The following is a 24129-nucleotide window of genomic DNA, read 5'->3' as shown; positions in this document are numbered from 1 at the left end:
TACAGTGCCTACTGAGTAGTAGGCGGTTTTGAAGGCAGCCATGGTAAAATGTGCAGAGTTTGTGGTCCTCCAGAAACGTGGTTGAGAAAATCGACTTTATGCCTCTTTGAGGGGGATCAATTTATAAACTGTATATTCCACATTTTGCTGTAAACACTCTCTGGTTATGCTTTGTTGCCTGTTTTATAAAACTGCATATTTTTTGTCTCCTCCCTTCGAAATATAAGTCCTACATTTATAGTATAGTTAATACATCTTAGATAAACTAACAAATTAGGATGTTTGAGGATGTTAATTGTCAGCTAAGCCTAGATTTATCTATTCTATGGCAGGTTTGTGTCTCACAGCAAATGAATCGAAAATTAAATGATATATAATGGTTAAACTATTCATAAAAATTCTATTCATTAAGGTTTAACAGTGTAGACATTTTTAATTGACAGAAATGCACATGATGCAGTCCTTCAATTGTTCAAAACAGAATAAAATTTGATAATTACTGAGGTCAGCTTAGCAATTTAGATCTCATTTAAAAAATGTCAAATTATCCCAAAGTGTCTCACTTCACATGTATCGTCTCATCTCTGCCACACAAATCTTGCTTTCAGCCTGAAGTGGTTTGAAATGCATGTGGAGAGTGCTTCAGAAATCATCACGACAGAATGACCCTTCCATCTCTTAAATGAGAGGAAATACCTACAAACAAAACTCTTCTGCTACAAAAAAAATTAAATAAAAAAGATGACGCGCAAACACTTGACATTGGCGTTCTAATATTTTACCCATTTATTTATATCTTTTGAGTCAAATATCATCCGAAACGATTCCAACTGACTGTCTGTGTTTGATTGAAATGTGCACCCAATTTAAGATAAGGTCTAGCATAGGACTGGTGTCTTGTAGATATGAAGACAGGCAGTCTGCAGGCAGCATTAAACCCATAAATAACACCAAAAAACTTTTTCCAAAAAATCCTTCCTTTTATTCTTTCTTACATTTTTTAAGCTAAATCAATTGGCAAAAAGCCTGAAACACTGCCTCTCTTCCTTATAACAAAAAAAAAATCTTTGAAATTTTGTGTCAAAGAGCGTTGAATGAGAATAGATTAAGGTGATGGGATTTATGATGGAAGAAGTGCTGTTAGCTTGTAGAAAGTGCTTATAACTAGAACGTGTGACCTTGTGTGATTTGTTAAGAGTAGCCAGTTTTGTGCTTGTTTTGTGCCTTCACGCAGATCATTGTACAGGGTTGATTACCATCATTTAATCCTTAATCACCTGTGTCTGTGAGGTAGTGATATTGATTTATTCCTAAATATTGACTTAGTGGTTTACTGTAGCAGCTAGCAGGTTGGATTTTTTCATGACACAAATCCAGTGTCGTGCTTTTTACCAACGCACACTTGCATAATTTCCCTTTGTGTGTCATTTAATACATTACAATGTATGAATAAATGCGACAGTGGCAAGTCAGCAAAGGTATGGTTGTAGTAATTTAAGAGGCCGTTCCACTTGTGTAATTACATTAACGAGGCATCCGATGTGCAAAGGCAGGCGTAATGGGATTTTAAATACGTATTGATCAACACGTCACAGTAGGCTTTCTTCTTTCTATCACACTCAGGGTCATCTGTGACAATGACACAAGTGAGTGATAGTATCAAAGGTGCGTTTCTTGGCAAAGAACAAACTACCATAAGCAGCCAGCACAGCATTTTTCTACATTATACCAAAACCTAAAGATAGTAAATGGAAAAAGCTGGCTGGATAATTTTTGATCCCAACAAAAATGAGTAAAATTAACTGTGACCATTTTTTTTTGCAAAATCTTGATAAATGTGGCTCCTGAATAAGTTTGAGTTTACTTGTCGTATGACATGTACACAAAGAATACTAAAAGGAACTTCCATTTTGTTCTCTCAATGGTAAATTTGGCGTAATTAGTGTGCTATGTCTTCTCTGAACTCGGGTTCTATGGATCCACCCTCCAAGTTCCCCACTTGACTTTTTTTTTGTACACTGGATAAAAACAAAGTCCTAGTAATTAATTTTTTTTTAATCAGTGAACATCTTTGAAATTCCTCTTAGGGAGATACAGTATTTTTGCTATGCAAGCACTTCTTTTTGAAGGAGGGAACATCTTACTGTTAAATCTTACAGATACACCAATCAAATCTGACAACAACGGTCTTTCAAAAATGTATAAGTCTGATTGTTTTAGCACTGTTTATAGCAAAACAATATGTTGTTTGTTCCACTAAATAATGCTATAAGGGACAGTACTCTGTCAACAATTATACGTCATTCCAAGATCTCGAGACCTTTGTTTATCTTCAGAACACAAATTAAGATATTTTAGTACTGTAGGATTTTAGTTTAGGTCATACTGTAACTCACAGCATTAACAAACCCTTAACTAACACTACTAGCTAATTAAACTATTACGTCTCTTAATATTACTATTACTACTACTTAGCTGTTTATTAACAGTTAGTAAGATAGAATTTGGTTTTAGGTTTTGGGTAGGATTAGAGATGCAAGTTCATACTTTATAACTACTAACATACAGTAATACCTTAAAGGGGTGGTCCACTCCAGAGTGAATTTTTGATGCTTGGTTCTGTTTATCCAATGCAAAGCGATGCGTACTCATGCTTCATTTGTGAAAAAGCACATTATTTTTCCATACATCTTACTTTAGTTATATACAGCTACCTTAGCTAACATAAAAACATGATTTCCTAGTTTCTCTGAAAGACCCGCCCTCAAGAGCCTCTGATTGGTCAGTTAACATAATGTGCTGTGATTCGCGGATCGGCTCCATGTCACCAGGATGCAGATATCCGCTTGTTAAGTGGTGACGTGTTGGTGACGTATGTAACACTGTTTCGGGGTCCAAGCCGCCATTCATTTGAGTGGAGAAATCATTCGTTTATGATCACGTTTTATTCCTATTACACATTAAAGTTAATTTTATACAAAGTCATAGTGTACACAACAATCTCTGAGCCTGCTGCATAACAAATACCAAAATTTTAACAATTTATAAAAAATTTTATCACTTTCTGGCCATCGGATATTAGGCATGGACATATATATTGCGATCGTAAATTTCGAAAGTATTAAATCACTTCGTAACATTTATTATTATAACCATTTCATGAGTCTCCCCATTCAGTTGAATAGAGCGCTTGGACCCGGAAGCCGCTTTGCATGACGTCACACAAAACAAGGGGATATCTCTGCTATAACATTACAGCACATCTGGCCATGCCCCTTCACTGCGTGGGGTGTATGCTCGTAACCTGAAGGGTTTATGACATCATTAAGCCGGATGTATTTTTTTGTAGTCCGCAAACTTTCTTCGCTCTAGGTTTTGCTAAGCTTACTCTGTAAAAGCCAATGTCTCCCTTTACATTGAACTTTAAGTGTCTTACATTCAGAGATGTTGTCTATGGTCACACGGCTACATTACACATCAACTGAAGTTTATAATAATGTATCATAGAGGACCACCTGTTTAATAATAAGTAATAAGCCAGTAGGTAATAGCATAAATTGTGAACTAAAATAAAACTGTTAAAATTGTTTAGTATGAAATCTGAGAGCTACCTGATCCTCCATAAACAGAAATAGTCCTGACTCATTTAGCATCCAAATAGGTCTATGTTTCTTTAGTCAGGGGCGAAGCAACTTGGGGGGGGGGGATGGGTGGCGAGGCATTCATACCTCTCACTTTTAGAGACAAACCCCCACTCCCCCCACTCAATATTATGCACAAAAAGCAAAACAACTAAAAATATATATATATTTTTTTCTTCTCCTCAGTGTCAGTATAGAATGGGCATTCACAGGCACTATGCAATGTTGTATACGCCTTATGCCCAAGGGTATCTTCCTCTGCTTGAAACAAAGCACTGGCACATCTGAGGTATATATCAGCAGTGCAATCAAGCGTCACATGATTAAACAGCATAATACTTTCGTGAACACGCACCCTATACTGACACTGTGAAGAGGAAACAGTAAAATAAGGTCATTATTTTGGTTTATGTCTGCACAAATGTATTCTCTAAAAAGTATGAATGACTGAATGTATGTGGTCTGTTTTGAGAAGTTTATTATTATTATTATTATTATTATTACTATTATTATTATTATTATTATTATTTGTACCTTCAGGTCGTTGCTGTCTATGGAGAAAGGTAGCTCTCAAATTTCACCTAAAATATCTTAGTATGTTTTCCTAAGATGAACAAAAATCTCAGGGGTTTGGAATGATATAAGGGTGAGTAATTAAAAACATTTTTATTTTTTGAATGTACTAACCTTTTAATTTTTTCCAAAATATATTAAGCATGCTCTTTCTGATGCCTTATTATATCAATGTATCATGGCAGTTTAAAAATGAAATATCCAGATAAGTGGAGCACATGCATTGGCCTGTCTAGCCTGAAAAAACATTTGCTTTTGGTACACTGTTTGACAATAAGAGAGAAAATTTATGAGACAGATGTTGTCAGATTTCACTGGCAATTTCAAATATAAAATGTAATCATAAGCTTGTTGAACAGCTTCAGAGAATTTGATGGTTGCCCATTCAGAAAGATAGCTGTATTTGTATGACTGAACTAGCTGCCTGAGAGGCATTTCAAGATGTTTGGCTAGTAAAATGACTTGCCTTAAATGGTCTTAGTCATGTTTTCCTCAGCATCACAAGTGTAACACTACACCAGTTCAGCTACTATACTAGAAAAGCAACAGGTGTATGATGGAATATATATGTATTATGTAGCCATTTGAGAACATAACATAGTAGCCTATTGTGTAAGAATCCTCTTTGATCACTCGTCCAATTATCTGCCTCAATCATAATTTGAATGAAAATGTCCAGAGGGTATTTTACTAACTCTGGAGCAAGTGAGGTAGGTAGGTAAAATTTAGCAAAATGATACGCAGAGAAACATATTTCCACTGTGACTAGGTTGAAAATGAGAGCAAATGCATAAAGACTTTTCAGGAATAGAACGAATTTCGCACATTTACCACAACACTTCTCATTTAAACAGGTGCAGGGAGGTTACAATTCAGAGGATTTACTATAAATACTCAAGCTGTTGGTTTTCTTTATGCCGTCACGTCAATTAGACTTAAGGAATTCTAATTTGGAGTCAGTGTAGTCCCACCTGTGAACCGGGCTTTACAGCGCCTGCAGCAACGATTCAGCTTCACAGGCTTCTCTCTGTGTGAAATGACAGCAATTAGACCCACCGGCCTTCTGCGCACCACCCGTATTACCGCACATCTTTTATCCTCCCCAAAGCAACTTAGCATAAGAACGACGGTAATGCGGCTGCAAAGAGCAGACAAGCACAATCTCACAGACGCACACTTCATCTATGCTGCGCGGCGCATCTTTTAATAAGATATTTGCACTTGTCTTCGATCCGGCTAATGTCACGTAAAAATGGGCTTATGCATTCCCAGAGGGAAGCGCACATAAACATTCAAAAAAATCTAAGGAAGGGCATGGAGTTCAGTCATGCTGAAAGCAAGGACACTGCTCAAAGAGCCCTGATCTTCAAAGGTCTCCAAATACATGACCCAGTATCATATAAAAGGGAAATGGATTACAATTACACAGACAAAAGAGATAAAAATAAATGAAAACATTATTCAATTAAATTACATATGTAGTTATTTTTTAGGCCAAAAGATAACAGATATAATAATAATAATAATAATAATAATAATAATAATAATAATAATAATAATAATAATAATAATAATTTATTATTATTATTATTGTTGTTGATATTATTATTATTATTATACAAAATAAATAATCATTTTATCAGGCAATAAAAATAAATCTTCAATACAAGTTTTTACTACTGTTTAATTAATCTACATTTTCTGTGCAAAAATGACTATCATACATTTTACCTCAACTTACAGATAGACCCCCCCCTAAAATGTAATATAGCAAAAATTCCTGTCATTTAGATGTATAACTTAAATTGTTTGTTGATAAACAAAAATATTTTGTGTTTTGTGTTATTTTTAAATATCCCACTTTCCAATTTTAGTAATTTGTGAAAAAAATGTTCAAATATTTAAAATATATAGTCAGTTATTATCATGTTTTCATACAGTATATTTCATAACTACAAGTCATGTGTGTCATATCAAGTTTACAAAAATGTAATGGTTCAATCATAATGGAATTTCACCCCTTTTTTACATTTCAGTTTTACAAAATTATTTGATACATTACAGAACACATATTTAAATGTACACACTCCTTCCCCTCCTGACACTTTTTAGAAACACTTCTATGTTTCTGTTTGTACCGATAGCTCTTTTATAGTTTTATACTTTGTACTTTTTCTACAGGCATCTAGAGTCTTTTAATATCTAGAGTCTTTTAATATTTTATATTTGCCTTTATTTTCTATTAACTTAACTATTTCTTGTAAGACTTTATTTTGATGGTCCTTTGATTGCACATTTTGTTGACTAAAAGTTGCATTGCATTGCAAACTACATACCAATTACTTCTCATTTGAGTATTAGTAGACTGTCTGCTTAATATCTGCTGATACTGCTCCTTCAACAGACACTTAACTGACTATAAGAAACTTTGCAAGTACATGTCAACTTACACTAACCCTAACCCTAAACTAACAGTCTACTAATAATCTAATAAGAATTAGTTGGCATGTAGATGCAATGTGACTTTAATTCAACAAAATGCGTTAAAGGGACCATCAAAATAAAGTGATACGTTATTTCTTTCTCCATAGTTTAAATTCTTATTGTTATTATTATTAGTGATACTGTTCACAAGAGGTTGTGCAAGCATTTCACTGCATTTCCTATTGTGTATGACTGTGTATGTGACAATTAAAGTTTAAATCTGAATTTGGACTGACTAGATGTAATGCATTGTAAGTTAGTTTTACATTTAATACTGCAATATAACAAATGTCCTCAGAAAAAAAATACAGCTATTTGACATTACACTGTTTTATTTATTCATCTCTTCATTGGTGTTATAATCACTAAACTGCTTTTTAGTAAATAGTATGACGCTGTAAGACTTTTAGCACAGACTGTTTTTTTAACATTCCGAATCTTACGAGGCTTTTTTGTAAAAACCAGCCAAAACTTTCATTACGAATGCTAAGATGACAAGCATGTAAAATCGCTGGCTGATAGATGCGCTTTTCCTATTTTACGCCTAAGAACTTTATCACAAAATTAAACACTCCTTTGGGAGAAACAGAATAGCTTAAACTACAACCTCTTTCTATAGCTTTAGTTATCATATACATGCAAAGCCTAATTATGAATGAAACTTCTATGAAAAATATTTACTTTATTCCTTTTCAACAAATAATGTCATTTTACATTTAAATAGAAGTAATAAGACTTCAAATTGAAAAACTTTCATTCAGTGAATTAGTTATATTAGCAATGCAGAGCTCAAAGGAAGATCCCAATATTAGGACTGAGAGAAAACAGAAGTTTTCCTTCATCTCTGATTATATTATGTACTGCCTGGTTATTAATTAAGCCTCAATTATTGGTAAATCTGTGTTGTAATTGTTTCAATTTAATTGCAGGACGTCACTAGAGCATGTAACGGAATGTGTGCAATTAAGAAGATGCTACGCAAACAATAAACAGAATATAAATGAACAAGAAATGCAAATTTCACTTCATTTCATTTCTCCAGAACAGCTACGCTCCTCATACGCAAACATATATCCACAGACAAATAACACAATGCAAAATTCATTTGATAAAGCCATCGTGACCCTGCTGGCAAGGTCAGCCGCCACACGCATCATTTGATTCAATTTTACAGACAGATGAAAACCAATTTTCTATGAGAAAATGGAATGAGAGAAAAATATAAATGCCTCTGAAAATGTATTCAAATGTGCTAAGAGAAGCCTGAAGCCGCCACATCTCCTGTGGGCATTAGCCCATTCAGGATAACTCGATGGCCTGGGTGTCAATGCCTTACAGAGCACAATCAAGAGACCCGCGAAAGACAGAAAGCACACCTACCTGCACCGCCAATCACGGATCCCTCATATTTCAAACCCCATCAGTCTGTGTATGTTTGTGTGTGGTGTTTAAAGTTCAGTGGATAAACCAGCATGCAGTGGCTTGTGCAGAGTGTGAGCGCTTGCTGTGGTGACGGTGCAGATTTGGTCCACTTACCTCTGCTGGATCTCACCGGACTCCACAAAAATTGCATTTGAACATCAAAGAGCTACCATATTAATGTGCATGTGTGCATACAGACTGTATGGAATGTTCTACGAATATGAAAATCCGTACATCATGAAGTGCTCTTACCTGTTTTGTTTATTTTTGTGTATTTGTATGCGTCCCAAATCTGTATGTGCTTTTAATTCTTTTGTGTGGTTATTTCATTTATTGTTGCAGTATATATATATTGCACATGATCAATTAATAAATAATTGTGTTGCTGCTAAAATAATGTACACATGAGTTCTATTTGTCTATTCCTACACAGTATTCGTTGAGACATCATAAAATGGTGCAAACTCATTTTCATGACATCACACCTACCTTCCAGCCGCGACATATTTTTAGGCAGTGACACAGAAAATTCATTGAGACTTCAGTTCCACAAACACACAAATAAACAGATGCATGTGTAAAAAAAAGCCGCAAGAATATACATGAAGAGCTTACAAAGTTAAACTACATTATTACAGAGTATGAAAGAAGCATTATATACCTTTTCTTTTCCCTATGATATTGATATAATGGTTCCATGAAGAGAAAGTCCAGAGAGATACAGGAAAATACAAAGGAGAGGAAAGAGGCAACAGTCAGAAACATGACCGCGTGTTAGATTCAGAGACAGAAAAAAATGAAAGGTTACGTTTAGAAGAGACTCCATGCATTGCGGACCCAAAATTAAATAAAGAAATAAACTAACAAGAGAGGGCAGGCAGTGGAAATGGAAGCTTCCTGTCGCAAAAATAAAAAACCATGCCAGAACATGACTATGAGAGAGATGAGGGAGAATGCATGAATATCGAACAGATGGCTAATGCTTTCCAGTTTTCAGAGCTGGAGAATACAGACGAGCACATTTACAAAGAGCGAACAAACCCCTGAGAGAAGTCTCTGTAACTCACTTCATCCACTGGGTTGAAAGTTTTTTTTCCCCCTCTATATGAAAATGAAGTTGGCAAGCAGCAATGGAATAGCGGGGCTGTTGAGAGGAAAAAAAACTCAAGCGCAAAAGAAGCGGCAACATGAGCTGAAGGAAAGAGAGAGCGAGCGAGAAAGAGGGAGACAGAAAAGAGGGTGGGGGAAAAAAATGGAAAAGACCAAACCATCCATTGACTCAGCGCCAAGCCAGAAAGAAAGCAGCCCCAGTAAATCCCTACCAGCGGTGAAGGGGAATGAGGAGGATTCAGCACAAGGCAGTGAGAGAGAAAAAGGCAGAGAGGATGGAGAAGGCTGATGGAGGCAAAAAGGTGAGTAAGAAATTAAACCCATACCTTGGTCGCCCATCATCAGGTGCGCAAGACCTTAAGGGAAGACAAGAGCACAGTCAGCACAAAGAACGGGATCATGGGAAGGTTTTTTTTGTCACATTGACACACGGACATCGTCCGAATGGAAGATGCCCGCGGTACGGGGTGGGAAGGGGGGTTTAGGGTCAAGAGGTGAGGGAGAGAGTGGGTGTGAGGGAACATTCAGAAAGCATTTCCTCAACCCAGCGGTTGCAATGCTTTATAGGTCACACTTGAAAGAGACAAATCTAGATTAGAAAAAAATAAAAAATAAATAAATCACTTCGTTGCCGCCAAACATCAAGCATGTCGTCCCCCTGGTCAACCTTCCACAGGAAGAAGATGACATACACAGATTGGATCTTAAAGTTGCATATATTTTTATTTAAAGCTTTGCCACAAAAATATTGATGTAATAACAAAATAGCTAACGCTGGGATAAATCAAAGTTGCCCATTTCATCTTTATTAAGGTGAGCCACAGCCAGAATATAGAAAAATACAAATGTAGACCTCCAAAAGAATAAATCTAAATGGAGAATGTATTTTTCAGTTTAATTATTAACTCTGTTAGTAAGAATTGGCAGATTTTCCAGTTGATCTACACCACTTACCTTCATGATTGCCCAGATTTTCCATTTCAGCGAACCTTTCATGCCATTTATTCACTCTATGTGCGTCCCAAATCGCATACTTATACACCATTCTACGCCATTTTATAGTATAAATAGTGTAAGTAGTGTGTTTACACTGAAAACTCTAAAAATAATGAGTGCACTTTAAATACTCGGATAATGCACTTATTCAACTGGTAAAATGAAGTGTAAAGTTGGACACTTCACACACTCAACGACCGCAGCTTTGCTTATGTAGCGGAAAGTGCAGAGCTTTCGGGCACTGATGTTGGATTATTTATTTTGGATTGTGAGAGCAAAATTCTTCTACGAGAGTGATTATCGTACATCCCGATGGTAAATGCGGTTATACTCATGGCAGGTATTATTTGGTAGTTTGGTCATTTATTTCACTAATTTGGCAACCATTAAACGTCATCTGGGACATGGTCTGAATTTCCGCTTATTAAAAGAATGGTAACACTTTATTTTGATGGTCCATTTGAGTATTAGTAGACTGTCGGCTTAATTTCTGCTGATACTGCTGCTTCAACAGACAATTAACTGACTATAAGAAACTTTGCAAGTAAATGTCAACTTACACTAACCCTAACGCCAACCCCAACACTAACCCTAACAGTCTACTTACTGTATAATCTAATGAGAATTAGTTGGCATACAGATGGAATGCAACTTAAACTCAACATACGGACCATCAAAATAATATGTGACCAAAAAAACATCCATTTAGGATGACACTACATACATATACTATGCTGTTGAGTGTGTAGGTGCAGAAGTACATAGTGAATTTGAGCATAGTCTATAGTGTGCAATTTGGGACGCAGCTTCTATATTAGATGTCTCAAGCTCATAACGAAGCTAATCATGTGTCTGCATCTTTAGAGGTAATTTAAACAAGATGGCATCCATTTTGCTCCAGCCTCTGGTTTCTGCTTAGCAGAGCACACCGATTGAAGTGAACCACGTGTTTACTGACAACCTCTAATTAAGGTAGTGCTCTTAATAACAAAGCTGAATGCAGTTGCATACCTTTTACCTGTGTGTACACCAGTTCCATCTACCGTTTGCGTACCATTATTTAAATCAAAGAGGAGATAGAGAATATTTCTAAAAGAAACGGTTGAAATATGAAGACAGAGAGAAGTACATGAGTAGGGAAAGGGGTTGGATGAAAAGAATAAAAAATAAAAACCATGTACCCACCTCCTACATAGGCCTCTTCTGGAGGGGCGGCCGAGGCGTGAAGAGAGAGAAGGAGACATTGATTAAGAAGCATGCAGACTGGAAGGTGGCCCAGCCTTGAGGATTACCGTGGTTACCATGCGTCTTATCATCCTGTGCCCAGGCCAAACATTCATTACCATGGAAAAATGTGGAGACATGAGGGTTTGTTTGACTTTAAGTGTCCTCTGTCCCCCTCAAGATCTAATCTCTTTATAGTACTCTTAAAGTGTGTTGTTCCATGGTGAGATGATGGTAACACGTTGTTCAAAAGCTGATAAAACACATGGTGAAATTAAGTCTTAACAGTATCATCAATGATCATGTGCACGCATGCAAACTGCAATTAAAAATCAAACTGAAAGAATGGGTGGAACCCCTGAAAGCTACGATTTGATTTCCCAGAAGTGTTTTGTACAAAGCAAAATATGCTGTTTTCCCTCAGGAGATATTGAAATGGTACATTAAACGTCAGTTTGTTTTTCGTTTGATGAGCTTTGAAGGACTGTTCAAAACAATTTGTATCTTTTGAATGAATATTTATCAATCTGAATGGCATTCATGGTGCTTGTGAGGGGAATTTACAGGGGCTAGATGCGAAGCATGCACGTGTTCAGAAATAAAAATGCCGGTAGATGATGCAACATGAACCTACTAAGAGAAAACAACATCATTCAGTCAGGTCAGGAAGAAAGAAATGTACAATACCTGTATATGCATATGCATGTCATGTAATCACCCCATTTACATAGAAAATTTGCATTTGTTTATTTATTTAACTCCAAATTACCTTTTGTTTGTCCTGTTCTAAAACAAAAAGGGTACATTACCTTCATTCATGCATTCATTCAACACACCTTTTACTTCTGGTGACCCTGGATCAACTCACCCAAGACCCCCTAAAAAAGTGGACTTTGCTATCTTAAAGTTGAAACATCCAATCCTACCTCCTTGTATTGCGTCTTGAGGAGGAGAAAAATGACCCGAGACTTACCGCAGCCGGTTCCTCCACCAGACCAAACACAAATTGCATGCACCACTACTGCCACAAAAAACAAAAAAAAAATGCTGATGAAGATATGAATAAACAAAACAAAGGAGAAAAAAATCGTTAACGAAGAAAAAAAAAAAGCGTGCCATGCCAGAAAATATGACAAAGAAATATTCAGCTGTTAGTGTTGCGGTGATAAATGACAGGTGATTTTCTATCCTCTCTTATCAGCTTATGAAGAGACTGACAAAACCCTGCTTGCCTTGACAAATGCGCAAACTCATCCCACTGACAGCTTGAAGGCATTCAAAATAACACTGGTTAAACCGACGCTAACTAGCTCGACTCCACAGCAGTTTAAAAGCACCCGCTCTATTGATTTTGTGTTCAACCTATCCTGCGCACTGCAGAGATATGCGTGTCACGTTCTCTCTTACAAAACCTGCCACGACAAGGCCGAAATGTAGATATACAGTATCTCTGTGTATGTGTGTGTGGCTTCAGCAGCCATTTTGAAAGAACACCACACACACATAAGCACAGCCTGGTCTTCTCAGAGTCCGGCTGACCGAACAGCGGTTGTATTTACATTTCACTGACTGACAGATCAGGATCATGTAGCCTCTCCTTAGCACTGCAGAGCTCACACAGAGCCAGCGACATGCAGGCTTTCATCGAGCTGACAGCTTCTTTTAAGTGCTGGCCTTGCATACTGCCCCCAAATTTGGCAGAGAACAAGAGCTAGAAACTGAGGATGACCTACACGCACATTATTCCAGCTCGAGCCGACGCAGGCAGGGGGCAAACGCGATGTGACGCCAGCGCTCATGCAGCCCTTTACAAACAGGACCGCAGCTCCAGATGCTCGATTAAAGCATTTTTCAGGAAGTCAGTGTGTGTTACTGTCAAGCGTATTGGCCTAAAGGGATCGCATGACGAGCGTACGCTCCGCATAGCGCAGCGGCAAAGTCACTAAAGATCTAGCTGTCAACAACAATTGGCGAAAACTTCAAAAAAACTGTGATAATGACCATTCGGTTGGAACTGGGTGAATGTAGGGTAAGGGGTTTCTCTGAATTTAGATACAAAGAGCAGAAAGCACTGGTAAATATATGCAAATCAACAGCGTTTATTGTAAAAGCTTCTAAATATAGTGCTACGACGTTGATGCATTGTCACTGCGCCAGTGATGGGGATTTTAATCCTCTTCACCAAATCTAGTTTAACATTTCCCCCACAGGGAGCAATGTGCAGCATGTTCCATATTGCAGTCATCTACAGTACAGAGAGATTAGTGAGCTTAGTCCATCTGGAAAGGGTTCATCCGCTACTGATAGGGGAATTCTCAATATACAGTGTATTTGACACGGGCTCCCCCTCCATTCAAGATTATCAAGCGATGGTGTCGGATCAAAGAAGGTGAAAGTCGATTGCAAGACATGGGGAAAGACCATGAGTATTACAATAGTTAAGACATTTTATGTTGACTTCCCTTAATTAATAGTGTTTTAGCATTTTCGACCAAGATTGTTTGTATTGAATTAATTTATTAAAGGAAGTGTAATGTACAATGCATTCTGATTTAAAGAGACAGACCATTTAAAATAGATATATTTTTTTTACATTATTTACTCAATTTTGACTTTTTTATACTTTTTATGTAGAAGACAATATAAGATTAAACTGTTTTACGTCATTCCTTACATCGTTTCCTCTTTGCCTAATTTATTTATTTTAATGTTTCATATTGGACAAATGTATTTATGGATAAAATAAACAGTTTAGAGACAGAAAATGGGCTCGAACATTTATAATATTTTATACTGAAGTGCCTGCATTTCCTGTTTTTATTTATTTATTTATTTTTTTTAATGTACATAGGGCCTATAACGTAATGTTATTATCATCGTCATCAAAATAGCAGTGAATTAAAAAACTAATGCCAGTTTATATTTCCAAATTAACTTTTTTTAATCCTGTTTAATTTTGTTGGATTCCATCTTACCGGAATCTGTTTTAATGATTTAAAATGCTTATCTGATTTATTTAGCGCTTCATTCTGCAGTGGCGACCCCAGATTAATAAAGGGTCTAAGCCGAAAAGAAAATAAATGAATGAATGAATCTGATTTATTTTATTTTATCAATGCATTTGTCTTAGGAACTTATTTTTTTTTACTTCTCAAATTTCCAACGTGCAATCATACTTTCATATATTCATCCATAATTTTGTGATGAACCATTTTAATCAGTGAATTTAATTTATATGACTGGATTTCATGATATTTTTCCACATCACAGAAATATTACCAGCATTGTTCAAATTTCCTTAATTTATGTAGATGTTGTAATGCAGGTATTGTGTGCATGTCTATTGACTTAAAGAGACAGTTCACGTAAAATAAACTGTCATTCCTTCAACATGTTTAATATTCTGTGACTGTAGAATACAAAATACATATTTTTTCAAACAGCGTACATCTTTCAGTCAAGCTATTTTTACTAAAGTGACTTATATAACCAAGTGAATTCATCTATTTTGAGGTATTTTGACCTATATTTTTAGCATTTTCGCAATTTAAATAGGTATTGAAATCCATTGATTATAATTACTCAAACTTGTATTGTAAATTGTTTTCAATGGAACGCATAAATAGTTTTAATCCATACAGTAAAGTACAATTTAGGTTTTGTACTGGTTCCTATAGATGGTTTAATTGTTTTAACAAACAATACACAAATAAAGGATTCAAAATTCTATCTAAATATTCAATCGAAGGCAAGTTCTGCTTTTTTAAAACAACACCAGGACAAGGAATTGGCAGAATAGAATTTTTTGGCTGAAGCTTGTTTTCTGTCATCTTCAAACAGCCCCCTGGTGACGTGATTAAACAAGTCACTAAAATTATCACGCTGATGCAACCAATTAAAGCGAGCCCTTTATTTTGTTAGCAAAAGGGTTAATGGGCGTAAACTGCACTTCGCTACCCTCATTCATATGCACAGGTCCAATAGCAAAGCATAGAAAAATCCATCTAAAATATGCTTAAACGACACAGTGCACAGCTAGGAATGGACCCTTACAATGTTAGCTCCACCGCAAAGATAAGAGACGAGCTGAAACAATCTAATCGCTGTTGTAAACAAGCCCTCCAACACAATCCAATTCTCCAACCAAAGTCTCCAAGCATACGAAACCGCACGGACGTCAATTGCAGATCCCTTACAGCCATCTTTAACCAGGGAGACGGAGCACATTATACAGTTAATAGAGCATAAAGATAAGGTATCAATGGCTGCAAGCTGATACAGAGTAGACCCTTTTGGCTTTCCAATGCAGACTTGTAAGAGCATTAACCATAATAACGCAAAATAAGGCCCTTTCTCTAACCCCAGCAGGGCCAAATATCTCATTACCCGTAGCAGTGTTTTTCTTTGCTGTGCGGACTGCCTTTCCTGCTGAGAGCCCCACACCTGCTTTGCTAAAGAAGGTTATTACCACAACTGCCTGTCGAGAGAATGACGGAGTGGACGTGCAGAGAGAAAGGACATATTTAATCCACACACCACCCTTTCCTGCCTGAGATCTGCAAACATGTACACAATCTCTCATGGTGCTTGACTTTTTTCCTTGGCTACTGAGATAAAAGCGCATGTTTCTGAAGCGAAAAATAGCAATTCATCAATGAGCTATTTAATATGCAGCTACTAGATTTCCATCTGCGCTGAACACAAGCCGGGGTGTTTTATTGGCAACGATGGTTGCTGGTCAGCTAACAGATCACCTCAGTCATGAAGCTGACAACACACCAAATGACTGAATGGAGGCAGAATGAGTCAAAGTGGCCTGCTTTCTCCTAAGCAGGGCTAGATTTGCATTAATAACTGAAGCTGGGACAGATTTAGGCTAAGAGGAGTTTAAAACGATGCTGTTGTTTTAATGAACACCACGGCAAGCCTATATCTGGTTTATTTGATGAATTAAGCCATCATAATGGCTGGCGTGTCCTTAACAGTGGCATTTGGAGATTAGTCATTGCGATAATAAATTATTAAAAGTGAAAAAAAATCTAAGACCTTAGGAAAGGTCAGCTTTTTTTCTGAGAGGGAAGATTTTCTACAGAGGGGAAAATGATTTATTGAATAAAAAACAACATCCAACATCTAAATGTAAAGTTTAGTTTAAATGTGTGTTGACCATTCAGTTGAATTTGTTTTTCTTTTTAAAATATTTCCCAAATGATGTGTAACAGAGCACGGAAATTTTCACAGTATGTCTGATAATATTCTTTCTTCTGCATAAAGTCTTATTGGTTTTATTTTGGCAAGAGTAAAAGCAGTTTAAAAATTTTTAAAGACATTTTAGGGTAACATTATTAACCTCTTTAGGCTATATATTTTTTTCAGTTGTCTACAGAACAAAGCATCGTTATACAATAACTTGTCTAATTACCCTAACCAGTGTTATTAACCTAATTAACCTAGTTAAGCCTTTAAAGTTCACTTTAAGCTGTATAGAAGTGTTTTGAAAAATATCTAAAATATTATGCACTGACATTATGTCAACGATAAAAGAAATCAGCTATTAGATTTCGGTTATTAAAACGATTATGTTTAGAAATGTGTTCCGTTAAACAGATATTGGGGAAAAATAGAGGGGCTAATTATTCTGGGGGGCTAATAATTCTGACTTCAACTGTATTTCCAACCTAATTGATTTTTTTTTATAATTTAATTACATAAAAATTGCATTTTGAACAAAATACTAATGTTTTGAGCTGTTTTCAACAGTCACATTTTTGTAAACAGTATCATTATTGTGTCTGTGTAAACTACAAAAACATGATTTTTGTAATTTTCATAAGATGTACAGTACATGATTTGTTTTTTAATGTAATGGAAAACCTTTACATCGTAAGCACATCATTGCCATAAATATTCAGTTGCCAGTGTTTCTCTGCCATTTTTTTCTTTGTATTGTTCATTGAAGATTCATGGAAACTTTTTAACTCTCAAACGGTTCTTTAAACTGATTCCTGTGATTATTTTAATATTTTTACATTAGGAAAAGCAAAATGGTTCTAGTTTTTTGCATTATAATTATTATTTAAAAAATAAATAAATACACTATATTTAACAAACTATATTTCTTATTCACAATCCCTTGCACAATTTGTATGTTTTATACCTGTACTGTACATACAGTGGACGTCAGAATTATTAGCCTACCTTTGAATTTGTTTTTCTTTTTTAAATATTTCCCAAATTATGTTTAACAGAGCAAGGACATTTTCACATTATGTCTGATATCATTTTTTTTCTTCTGGATAAAGTTGTATTGGTTTTATTTTGGCTAGAATAAAAGCAGGTTTTAATTTTTTTTTTAATGTAAGGCCAAAATTATTAGCCTCTTTAAGCTATATATATATATTTCATTGTTTACAGAACAAACCATCATTATACAATGGTTTGCCTAATTAACCTAACCTTCCTAGTTAACCTAAATAACCTAATTAAGCCTTTAGATTGCCCTTTAAGCTGAATACTAGTGTATTGGAAAAATGTCTAGTAAATTATCATTTACTGTCATCATGGCAAAGATTAAAAAAAAAACAGTTATTTGAAATTAGTTATTTGAACTATTACGTTTAGAATACATTTATCTTATGTTTAGAAATGGAAAATCTTTTTTTAATCAAACAGAAATTAGGGGAAATATAAATGTGGGGGCTATTAAATTCAGGGGGGCTAATAATTCTGACTTTAACTGTGCACACATATCGACAGTTTACTTTGTCCATCATGGATCGGTTTAAACAAATAAACCTTTTGGCTCCTGTCACCAAGCCAAATTCCTTACTAAAGCTCTTCCTGATTAATGTTTATTAGTCCATTGATCAACTAAATCATCAATTCAATCCAAAGTGGGGATAAAGGGAAAACAGGCAGCGCCAGCACCTAACACCTCTAGCCTCGAGAAGATTCTCTAAAATTAAATAAAAATGCTAATGATTCAGAGCGACACGTCCCGTGGCCTCCACCATCTCCACATATCCTCATGTGTCATCCAAAAGCGCGTGATGGAGGCCACTCAAAGCTGCGTGGGCAGGTCTTTTCTGACTCACCCGCCAAAGATGCGCATTTATACCAGCACAGTGGCTGGAGAGCGGCACATCTTGCTTTAAAGCAAGCTGCCGAGCATCTGCGGGCCCTGCCCTTTTGTCGTAATCTCATCAAATCCACTACACAATGTATTTCTCTAAGAGACCGTACCACGACTGCTATTCTAGTTTGAACATTTGTCAGTGAAACGTACTGTCTCTCTGTTGTGCTTCAGGAGGGCAAAATTTACTCAGTGGGTATGTAGTTTCCTTGGCAACATGGTGCCTTTACGGCTTACGGCCTAACCCAGACAATATCCATCAACATCAAGATCAGTCCACAGAGACGGTTGTAAAAATGAAGAAAAAGATGGAAAGAACATAAAAACAGTGAAATCGGACACCAAGGGAGTAAGTCAAACTTGGAAACCAACCAGAACATACATATTCAAAAGGGAACAGACTTTACATGGAAATCTTAAAGTGTTGATGTGCATACAACCATCAATTTTCACACAAAAAAGAAGCAGAAACGCACCCCCCCATTCATTTATTTACATCATCATTCGTTTTAATTGCTTATGTTGTTAAAATAACACTCTAAGTGCAGTAGTGGAGGTTTACTAGTGAAGTTGGAATAATAAACGCTTTGTTATGGTTGCTGAACGCTGTATTGAGCATGTCATTATTATTTTTTTTCCTGTGATGTACTAGAATTGCAACTTTGGCTAAGTCATTACAGTGACTCTATGGAACATCTGGCTAATTACGTAATTAGAGCATCCAACCCCTTAAAATTCCGAAGGAGAATAATATTCAAATCACCATACTTCAATCATGGGCTTGTGTGCATGTATACAGCATCATTTTCATACTTAATTGTAATGCCAGTGCAGTGTCAAGAGTATATTAAGTTAATTTGGCTTCTCTGACGTCATTGTTAGCAAAAACACAGGGTGTTTGTGGATGCTCTGAAATAGGCACTCTCTGACTGTAATCTAATCATGTAATGTATTGGGCCTGTATGTGGAGGCCGGGAAAAGACATGATGTAGCATGCACTGCCTCTGAGGAACTAGTGCAATGTTGAAAACTGAAAAAAAAAAGAAGTGAAAGGGCTGTGTTTGAAAAGACATTTCAACACCTCAACGGAGACGACGAATCCAGGCCTCTTACCTTCACTGCAGTCTTTTCCCTGGAATCCCGTTTCAGAGCAGTCGCAAATGGGCTCATCGTTGACAATGCTGCAGACTCCTCCATTCAGGCAAATGTGGTCGGCTTCGCAAATGTCGCTGTTGACTCCATCGCTACCGATAAGCACCGGCTCCGAGCCGTTCACTCTCAGGTTGGTTATCCATCCTTTGTAGGGAACCTCATCTTTTATGGCTGAAGATGTGAGGCGTAATGCTACAGATCGCAGTTCAGGAGGTATCCCCCCTAAGAATAAATGGCTGAAGACCGTCATGTCCCTCCGTTTCGACTTTACCTCCACCCACTTGATTTCTTCGTCCACAACTAAAGTAGTGTTTTTGAAATTCCTGCGCAAGGTCACGGCGTGCCAGCGGCTGTCATTGACGGCTGTGTCTGAGAACACGGTCGCTGGCTCGGCGCAGAAGATGGAGAACCGCAAACTGAGTCTACCATTGTGGATGAGCAGTTCCAAGAAGTCACAGAATCCCTCGTCGTCAAAGTACACTAAAAGTCCATGAGCGCTTTTGGTCTTCATGTTGAAACTCATTTCGCTTTCGCAGCAGGCGTTCCACATGGGAAACCTTGCCCACTGGCCTTCTGCACCAGTGAACTCCATGCTGGCCCCCATGTCGACAAGGCAACAAACCAGTAGGCCTATCCAGATTAGATGTGCACCGTTCCGCATTGAGAAGCTCATTGTGAATGGTAAAGGAGGTAAGGACTAGGAATACAGCTAAATTGAAAACTAAAATGCTTCGGCTCTCTTAGTGATGTGCTCCTAAAGTGTAACAGAGCTCCCTATGACGTGCAGGACTGCTGTGCATTTGGGTTAATTTACTCATTGTTCACTGAGAGAGGGAGAAGGCCTGGGTTACGGCCAACTCTTATTCAAAATTCTAAATACAAATCAATCAATAAAGAGACTCGCTAAGGCCCAAACAGTAAAAAAAAATAAGACTGCTCTGCTTTAAAAAAAAAAAAAAAAAAACCTTCAGTGGGATCCAGGTGTGCTACAGCGGGGCCAAGTCATCAGAGTATCTATATAAATTACAGCCATGTGTAGTGCTGTACAGCAGAGAGTTCATTAGGGCTATGTAGGGTCATTAATGTCAGGGTCATTTAAGTCTAGTTAAAAGTCATTGTGTAGGCCTAAAGTCAGCACTAATGAAAAGTAGGCAAAATGTACACTTTGCAGTGTTAACGTGCAGGCCCTAGTAGGGCCCTCAGTGCTCACAAACCTTCAATTCACATCCGTTTTGACAGATTGATCCATTATCTGAAAAGAATAAAAAAGTAAAATCTTAATTTCTTTAAAGGAAAAGTGCAAAAAAGATGGCCTTTTAACAAAAAGATAGACAGCATACACTCAGTTCAACGAAGCATACACAAAACCACAATTTCATAGTGATATTGATATTGAAACTACCAATTTCACGCTGATATAGATTGCATTAATCTTCAATTACAACAGTACCGTTGATTTGCAATTCTGTTTTTTTCAGACTATAATTCTAAATGATTACAATTAATGTTTCATGAAGCATAAAACTCACCAGCATTTCATTGCTTCATGAAACTTGTTATATTCTTTACAAATAATTATTTTTAAATAAATACTTAAATCACCTTAATTTGAAGCCTAACCTCTCAGTTTCAGATCTACTGTACATTGGGATAAATATAAGAGAAAGATTGACTGACAAATAAAAAGGTACAAAGATGTTCTCCATTACAAAATAGCAAGCACATTCATTTGTCTTATTTAATTAGCAATACTTAATGTGTTTAAAGCCATGTTATGTTCACTTTAAAGAAAATTCCTCTCATGACATTTGCTCTTTAATACCATGAAATGTTACAGCTGCTACAAACCTGTATGTGCAGTATACTTATATGTACAGTAACAAACCTACTGTAAAAAAAACACAGCGATGTTGTCATGGCATCACATGGAGCATTCTGCTTCATGAAACTTGTTATACTAAGCGAGGATACTAAGCTAACATGGCATTTCCACAATATACATATTATCTGATCATTTATATAACTGTAAATATGCACTGTAACAAATTTTTAAATCTTTTTTTTTTTTGCAAATAATAAACACAATTGAAAAAAATTTAAGAAAAAAGCATTTAAAATGATCTTGTTACCAATTTTGTACAAAAATTTAATGACACAACCCAACGTCAACTCTATCACCCCCCCAAAAAAAAACTAAATGACAGAAGATTACATTAAATACAGCCAACAACTTACACTTAAAATTATAATTTAAAAATACAGAATTATATTATATTATATAATTCTGTATTATATATATATATATATATATATATATATATATATATATATATATATATATATATATATATATATATATATATGTATATATATGTATCACTAAAATCAAACATTAAATGTGATGTCATCTGTTGTTTAAATGTATATTTAATATTAAACATATTTGTATTGGATTGCATTTTTAAATATAAAATAATAAAAGGTAACATGGCAATGTAAGGCACCTTACACTTAGCCAGTCCTTACTGTGGTATTTTGCATTCTTTCCCATAACAATCAATAACATTTTGCATCGTATGTAGACAAGCCAGATGTAAAGGCAATGATATTTTTCAATTATTCCAGCAAGACAATCGGTAGACCATAGAAAGACCTAAACGCTCGGCAACATCGCTAGTGTGTAATGGGGAAATCTCGTTTGATTCAGTGAACCTCGCTTAGTTCAAGTCCTGCATCCCAAAATGAGCCCAGGGCGGGGGCTTATCGCGCGCCTCTTAAGCATTAATGACACTGCAATTGTCTGGCCTCTGGGCTGTCTGTCAACTGATCTCAACCAATCATTTCATGCTCGAATTCCTATGTGTTTACTGTCAGGTTTACACGGGGGCTACTTAGCAAGATAACAACCGACCCCTTTCACAGATGGATCTTACACAACATATCATGCGCGATTAATGTACAGGAGGGCAGTCTTATTTACCGTATTCGCGAAACGATTACGGTAATGTCTCGCTATCGGGTACTACTGTAGATCTGGAACAATACAATCATCCTAATAGCCTCGCGCATAAGATTTACAGTCTCTCTAGGCGTGATCCTGAACCGCATATATGGTTTGAAATCAAAACTTTCAAACACTAACCATTTCGTCAATCCCTTTTCTCCCTTTCCCTTGATTAACATCGGCTATGACTCAGATGCGCAAAACATAACCAATAATCAAGCACCATCTGCTCGAACTGAGAGAAAGACACCTTTAACACGCCTCTCTTCCCGACGCGGAAGACAGGAAAATAGGGAGTCATCAAATATCGCTTAAGATGAAGCAAAGGCCAGCCGTAAACACGAATGAATCGGTAGTACGGCACAATTAAACAGAAATCGAGCCCAGCTGCATCATCTCACCTGCGCGTGACTGCATTGAGCGCGTGAAGCGCAACCATAACTCTCACAAATAACCTTAAATACGCCTTCAAATCACACTTAAGCAAATCTTAATAATTTTACCTTGAGAAATGGACCATCGTGCGCCCCTTAACAGCTCAACCTCACCGACGAACCTGGTTGATTTCCTCCACATCGATTCAGGCTTTCATCTGATGTATATTTAAGAAAAAAATCACTGCATCGGTGTCGAACGAGCATAAGAAATGGCAACGATAAAAATTGCGTATGCGGATCCCCAAAGTCCCAAAAGATTAAAAATCAAAATCAAAAATCAAAACGGAGCCAACGAGCAATTAATATTCAGTACAAAACGGTTCATGCTTACGAAATTCTCCTGTGTAAATGACAAGTTTTTTTTTTCTCGGGCATATATATAAAATTGAAGATATCGCTCCCTGTTCTGTGTGCAAGACAAGGTGCGATGTGTTTCTCAGGCGAGCTTTGCCAGGGACTGTCAGCACATCGCGTCACGTGTCTCCCGGTTAGTGTGTGTGATGGAGACGGGCGGGGCGGGGCTGAGCGCTGCAGCACCTTGGACAGCGCTCACCGTTATTAGCAACTGCACATACAGATGAGCAAACTGCTTCATGTCTGCTACACAAAGCCATTTGCTCACGTTCTACATTAGAAACGTGCGTGTTGATTGGTAATAATAGCTGGGAGGACTCACTTTGGCGCATTAAATGTATTTTATTTATAAACAAGTACAAGGGTTATATGTAGGATTTTACTTGGCTATTTAATTAAACCTGTATACGTGTGCACCCTAAACAGTGTCTGCATTAATATGTAATGATGAATAAAATAATGATTTCAACATGACTAATTTGGCCATATGTATGCATACATGCACGTTTTTTTTTTAGCTAGTGCAATGTTTATTTAAAACAATTCTTTAAAAAAAAGAAAAAAGAAAAAACATCTACAGCAATTAACATCCAGTAACTT

The 24129-nt window shown here is 36.6% G+C and overlaps 1 protein-coding gene across 49 annotated transcripts in view; it reads right to left on the bottom strand.

The window, feature by feature from the left end:
• nrxn1a (neurexin 1a) overlaps positions 1–23644 on the bottom strand; it is a 290869-nt gene extending 267225 nt beyond the window's left edge. For 21 of the 49 annotated variants that reach the window (XM_087275243.1, XM_087275247.1, XM_087275269.1 and 18 more), the window contains exons 1-3: positions 23242–23637; positions 19696–20986; positions 9557–9586 (exon numbers count right to left, since the gene is read on the bottom strand). In XM_087275243.1, coding sequence (XP_087131369.1) covers positions 9557–9586; positions 19696–20407 — 742 coding nt within the window. In that variant the 5' untranslated portion in view covers positions 20408–20986; positions 23242–23637. 49 annotated transcript variants of the gene reach the window in all.
• Positions 23645–24129: the final 485 nt, after the last annotated feature.

This window comes from Danio rerio, chromosome 12 (assembly GCF_052040795.2).
Source record: "Danio rerio strain M-AB ecotype USA chromosome 12, GRCz13ab, whole genome shotgun sequence".
NCBI lineage: Eukaryota > Metazoa > Chordata > Actinopteri > Cypriniformes > Danionidae > Danio > Danio rerio.
Note: the sequence above shows the minus strand (reverse complement) of the source record. Positions and strands in the feature narration are given on the sequence as shown.